The 6315-nt window shown below is 48.9% G+C and overlaps 1 protein-coding gene across 1 annotated transcript; it reads right to left on the reverse strand.

Annotated features, from left to right (window-relative positions):
- Positions 1-1157: 1157 nt before the first annotated feature.
- LOC124707582 (BEL1-like homeodomain protein 9) lies at positions 1158-5225 on the reverse strand. Its single transcript, XM_047239246.1, has 4 exons — positions 4530-5225; positions 3293-3669; positions 2256-2316; positions 1158-2101 (listed from the first exon to the last, which is right to left on the reverse strand). The coding sequence occupies exons 1-4, from the start codon at positions 5223-5225 to the stop codon at positions 1502-1504; spliced, it is 1734 nt and encodes a 577-aa protein (XP_047095202.1). The 3' UTR covers positions 1158-1501.
- Between the last annotated feature and the right edge of the window lie 1090 nt (positions 5226-6315).

Below are 6315 nucleotides of genomic sequence, written 5' to 3' on the forward strand. Positions count from 1 at the left end.
TACAATCTATTCCATCACCTTTTTGCCCCTAAAAATACACTATGCTAGTACTAGTATAACCGTACGATTACGAAACACGTTCCTGCCGAAGATGCTTAGAGCTCAAGCTGTGTTGATCGACGTGAGGTGCATAATACTACGTGATTTCGATGTGACAACTGAGGTGCCATGCATGTCTGGTGTTCTTTCACCTCAAGAACAAGAACAGAGAAGAATATACGCAGGCTTTCTTTCCTCTCTGGAACATAAAGGATGGAGCTCCGAGTTAAACTCCAGTTCTCCTTCCATGAGTGGCAATGATAACCCATACTCCTACACTAGAACCAGGGCAGCTTTATCCATGGCGGAAAAAGGCGATGCATCATATTTCTTGAGTAGGCATGCAGAATCAGAGACCAATAATATATCCGTGCATTGCATGCAGCACCGGGGCAATGCATGCAGGCTAGTAGAGCCTGGCCAACAAAGAAAGTGTACATTAGCAGCAGCAACAGTGCCCTTTTTAAACAAAGAGCAGTGGTTACTTTTTGGTGAGAAGCAGCAGTAGTCAGTGACGTGCATGGATTCCATCCACGCAACAAAGAAGCTGCTCCCAGCTGTTTATACTGGGGTGGTACTACATCAAATCAGATGCTGCGGAACCGAGGGCGCGCCATGGATAACCGATCCCAGGTAACATGGGCTTTTTACCCTACCCTGTCCTTGTCCTGGGGAGAAGTGAAAGAAGCAGCTAGCTCTAGACCTCTGGTTGTTCATCAATGGCGTTTCCCCCCATGATTGCACACTGGCTGATAACGGGAGAATTGTTTAAATTAGTGCGTTGATCAAAGAGCAAAGATAGCCTACAGTAGGGCACAGATCATCAGCCCTAACAGATATTCTTAGGAGGATGCCAGTGAAAGGTTTAGCAGATTACAGACGGGCGGATCATGGTTTGTCCAGACTTTAGGAGGCTACTCCGTCTAAGGATGCAAGATCTAGAACCGTTAAACACCCCCACCCTTAGTTTAATACGATTACATTGGAAAGGCTAACTATGCAAGCGATAAGGCTATCCATTCCACGGTCATATTCTACTGCTACAATACACATTGAAGCTTCATTTGGCTGTAGTTGTAGAATTTTTAGGTTACTGTGACAAAATAACATTTCGAACCTGAAAATAATTAATAAATGGAGCACCCTTTATTTTGCCGCCATGGGGGAGCTCGCGCATATGAAAGTCAATGGGATTACAGGGTTAAGCCAGCTTAATCTAGGATCAGAACAAATAAGGAGCTTCTACTACAGGCCTTTTAAAGGTGCATCTGTGCATGCTCTCCATAGCACCCAGTTGTGTCGAATATTGACAGCATTCCAGGAGCTATACGAGAGGCATATATACCATGGCACCCTTTTCTTCATCGTCCTACCTCTAGTAGTACAATACATGTGGACCATATCATCATCTTCTTCTTCTGGACACTGATGTGCCCAGCAATCAAGCAATCATCTGTCCGTCTCACCCGACGAAGTCATGGAGCAAATGGCCACCGATCTCCTTGGTGAAGTGCCGGTCCTGTCCTCCAAACGAGGCCATGGCATAGGCATCGCTGACATCCTCCAGCCCGAAACGGTGCGCGAGGTTGAGCGGGAGCGCAGCCGGAAGGGGCTCGGCGATGTAGGCCCGGTTGTTGTTCTGGTGAAGGCCAAGGGTGAGGGAGACACCGCCGCTACTTCCAGCACCGCCAATCCCTTCAACCTGCTGTGGGTGTGACATTGCAATGCTGTGGTGGTGGTGAGCAGCCAGGCCGCCGTTGTATGCGAAGCTCACCTGTCCCGGCATGTCCTGGGTCATCGGGGACAGCTCGTTCTGGATGTGCCGGGAGGCGTGCGCGCTGTGATTCCGTGTCATGCTGCTGCTTTGCCCTTGCTGCGAGTTTGAAGGATCAGATGGCGGCCTCCCGCTGCTGTCCGGGGAATGCTGGGTTTGCTGCCGCACACCGAGCTGACTCTTGTCAGTGGAGGAGTTCTTGTGCCCCTGCCGCATCTCCAGGTTGTGAATTTCTTCCACCATTGGCTTCCAGAGTCGAACCCTTGCATTGATAAACCAGTTTGAGACCTGCCAATGAAATCAAATGTTTTCAATGAAGGTCTATAACTTTACAAGTGTACATTGGTGCATGGCCGAATAATGTGTTAGAAGACATTGCAAGCAGCCGGCATGGCCTGATTGGCAAAATTGAACTCGAAACATAAAATGGTCGATCACTTGCCTGGTTCCTTGTTAAACCTGTCTGTTTAGCCAACATCTGCTTGTCGCTATCAGTTGGATACCTGGAGTAATAGCCTTTATAGGTTAGAAACTTCATAACCTAAAAAAGCTGGACTTTGTTTTGAAGTTACTTGTATCTAGTCATTTAGGAAACGATGACAAAAACCTAGTCTATTATGCCAATGCCTAGTGTACATCACAATCTAAACTCAGTAAACAGGCTTGTGATATACACAGGTGTACAAGTTTATACACTAGTAAATATTTGAAAAATAAAACAAGTAACAAGAACAATTTTACAGTACAAAATAATCAATACAAAAGGTCGGTAGGCATGCATGCACCTTATATTATTTAACATGTATAGATAATTTGCAGAGCAGTCTCAATCAAATCAACCAGAATTGACCACCACTAGAAAAAGTAGCAGATATAGTGACATCGCTGTTTATGAGATTTGGTGCCCATCCTAAGTTAGATGCAAATGGAGCCTACTATTAAGTTGTTGTACAATCGTCACGAACTAAGTTTTCTCAAGTGGGTCTCCTGCTAGCTATCTAATTAATGGCAGTTGAAAGATCTTCGCATCAGACGGGGTATATTGAACCGACACTGATTTATGATGTGGAAGGACTGTGTTCCCCCTCTTCTACAAATTCCATTTCTCCTGTTTGGTGCATGCACTAAAACAGTGGCGGCTAATAATCTGCAGTTTCAGTGGATGCCCACGAAAATAAGATTAGAAGCTTTTAATAAAGCAAACGATTTCCATCCATAGGTTTGCTTGCAACTATCCTAAGCATTTATCCCATGTCTGATCGGATCTGTGCATGATCCTCCCACACTAGCTAGAAGGAATCATGTTAATCGCACTTGCAGCATATCATAATGGCATGTCATGTCACTGCTACCCTATGGATAAAACATTCGCATTCGACAGTTGCAAGTACAGCATATATAGATACGGTGGTAACTTCAGAAAATTGCAGGTCCATATCAACAAACAAAATCAAATTTCTTATGATGTCATAGACTTACGGGTGCAAGAAGTGCTCGAACAGCCAGGCTCGAAGAACCGACACGGCACGCTCAGGGAGCCCCCTCTGTGGTCGCCAGATGTTGTGCGGCTGGCTGAACGCATTGGCGTTAGTTCCCCTCAGAAGGGCGGCGCCGCCTCCCATGAGCCCGAAGTTCGCCATCTCTTCCTTGCCAAGGCCATCTTTCCCAGCAGCGGCCTTGCTACTTGTGTTGCGCAGCTGGCTCTGTATCGTGCTCTTCAGATACTTGAAGTGCTTGGACATTGTCCGGAGAGCGATGGAAGCGAAGGGAGCGGCGTTGCTCAGCCCGGCGACCGTCTCAAATGAGGTGATCACCGCTTGAAGCTGCTGGTAGTATTGCTTGTAGCGCTTGCAAACCTACAAGGTTTTTTGTAGTTGCATTAGAACACAGCAATAGGTAGGCTTGAGTTAGTTGTTGTACACGCAATAAACACCTCAAATCTTGGTTAGAACCTGTAGAGAGAATTTCTCTCTTCAAGAAAGAATATCCTTTAGTTTAGACTCTAGCATTTAGACACCACGAGATCATGTGTCACTTCCTAATCGAGGACCGAGCTAGAATTATACTATGATCTACACAGAGTGAAGTCGTTTAACCGGTGGACTATATTTTTACGAAAAAAACGTGAAGCTGCAGCTATATGGACAGAATCTTACAGCTTTGCATGGATGGGAATAGAACCATACTGAAAGAGGACAAACTCTAGGAATCTTATAAAGTGGCAACTTGAAATTGTATATGAAATAAAATTAGATCGAGAACCCTGTGGAATTCAGCTGTTCTAATTTCATGTTGATGAAGTACCAGTATGTGCAACTCTTTGATCATAGACCAAATTAAAGATCAAGTTGCTGTTAGTTTACAAGTAAAAACCAAAAGAAAAGGAACTGTGCAACCTCAACAGTGCAACAATAAGTGAGGCATATAATAAGAAGATAAACATATCCAGAAGAGCGCGCAGATATGATGATCCATACGTATCACCCACCATCAAATCGGAAGCACAAGAAATAAGCTGTGGAAGCACAGTGAATAGATAGATTCACAGGCCGCATCCGGGCCATGATGTGACCATGAGGAGTTGGCCAGATTCTTCTCCACGGAGAAGAAATAATTACGCCATGGAAAATGGAAGCGAAAGATGCAAGCTCGTGGATAAAAGAAACACATGAGATGGAGAGGGGAGCGAAATTATAGGGTATGATCGATAACTCACTTCTTCCATGAGCGAGATGAGCCTGGTCTTCCTCCACTGCTGCTCGGCGCCGGACACCGTGACGGCCTCGGCGGCAGCGCGGTCGCTGCTGTCCATCTCATGCCCGACGTCGCCGGCCGCGTCCATGGCGTCCAAGTCGAGCAAGCCGTCGTCGGAGCAGCGGTCCAGCTGCGCGGGGCGGCCGCCGACGTCGCAGATCTCCTCGAGCAGCTTCTGCGCGGGGCCCAGGAACCTGGAGCGGTTGAGCACGGCCGCGTAGCCCGTGAAGGGCCCGTACGGCCCGGTGGCGACCCCGGCGCCGCCGCCGCCGCCGAGGTGCCTCCGCGGCTGGGGCGGAGGGTTCGAGGATGACGAGGAGAGCGAGAGCCCAAAGTTGTGGCTCGGGATCTGGGATCCTCCTGGCATCCCTTGCGGTAAAAGCTGGGCGTGGGTGTGGGCGTGCGCCAGCGTGGGGCTGTGCGGCGAGTAGGAGGAGGAGGAGGACGCGTAGGAGTAGAAGGGCGGCGGCCAGGAGCCGGGCGTGGGCGACGAGGACTCCGCCGGGTCCGGCGGGAACCGCAGCTTCTCGCGCCGGCTGTGCTGCGGCACGTGGTAGAGCTGCCCCGCCGCGGCCTGGCCGAGCAGCAGCTGGTGCTGGTGCTGATGCTGATGCTGGTGCTCGGCGCCGCCCCCGTATCCGCCAGCGGCCGACGACATGGCGGCGGACGGACGCCCACGCGGTTTACGTAGGCTGACGGGACGTAGCTAGGTTGGTAGACGCCCTGGAGAGAGTAAGCGCGCGCGCGCGAGCTGGCTGGGAGGGAGAGAGAGGAGAGGAGAGGAGAGGAGAAAAAGACGGTGAGGGGAGGAGATCGAGGAGCGGCTCCGCACTTTGCGAGCGCCTGGGCGGAGGTTTTGCAGGGCGGGCGAGGGCAGTGGCAGGAGCTCTCGCTTGGCGCGCGTTGGCTCGGCCGACCTGATCTGATGTCTCGCTGCTTTGCGCTCGCTTTTGTGCGTTTTTGGTGGTGGTGTTGGGGGGTGGCTTTCTTTCCTTTCTGCAAAGGTAGGCTGAGGTGAACGGCGAGGGGAGGAGAGGAGAGAGCGACGGGAAATGGTGAGCAGTGAAAGGCAAAGGCAGAAAGGGAGTTGGTGCTGGTCTGGTCGTCTGAGGAAGACGAGGTGGATACATGAGCCGAGCGTGCGTATGTGTGTGTGAGCGAGCGAACCAGGCTGCCAGGGGGTGGGTTTTGTACTTCGGCGCCGGCCACCACGGTTAAGTTTGCCAGGTTTTATGGATGCCATGGAGGAGGGAGACGAAGCCATTGATACCAATTTGTCTTCTTGAAAAGCATGTACTCCCTACGTCCGACAAAAAATATCTGATAAAATTGAGATATTTTTTGTGGGACGGAAGGAGTATATCCACGATAGAATTACGTGGTGGCTTTCAAAGAAACCTGAATTACTGTAGCGCTCTAAAATCTGTATTTCCGGACCTTTAGAAATTTTAAATAATTTTTTTCTTTAGATGATGTACGTGTGTATGCGCGTGCTGATTTTTATACTCAAATTAGAAAATATGTAGCTTAGGTGAAAATCACAATTTTCATATGAATAATCTAAAGGAAACTCTCCCCTCATTTTTTTTCCAACTTAGTGATCAGATAACTATGTAACTTAGTCTAGAGTAAGTTTAATCGGGTTCTGCTGTACCAGGTTCCAAAATTTCCCTTTATATCCAGGATCGGATTCTAGCGCTTCATGAGAATATTCATCAGGTTAATATTCGACACCAGAGGAAGCTAGA

Source organism: Lolium rigidum, chromosome 4 (assembly GCF_022539505.1).
Source record: "Lolium rigidum isolate FL_2022 chromosome 4, APGP_CSIRO_Lrig_0.1, whole genome shotgun sequence".
Classification (NCBI taxonomy): Eukaryota; Viridiplantae; Streptophyta; class Magnoliopsida; order Poales; family Poaceae; genus Lolium; species Lolium rigidum.

Bases quoted from the DNA above. Each gene is read 5' to 3' on its own strand.
- LOC124707582 (XM_047239246.1), bottom strand. From the start codon at position 5,225: ATGTCGTCGGCCGCTGGCGGATACGGGGGCGGCGCCGAGCACCAGCAT. The intron at 3,670-4,529 runs GTGAGTTATCGA...AAAACCTTGTAG, and splicing joins TCATCTCGCTCATGGAAGAA to GTTTGCAAGCGCTACAAGCA. The intron at 2,102-2,255 runs GCAAGTGATCGA...TTTCATTGGCAG, and splicing joins CAGGTTTAACAAGGAACCAG to GTCTCAAACTGGTTTATCAA.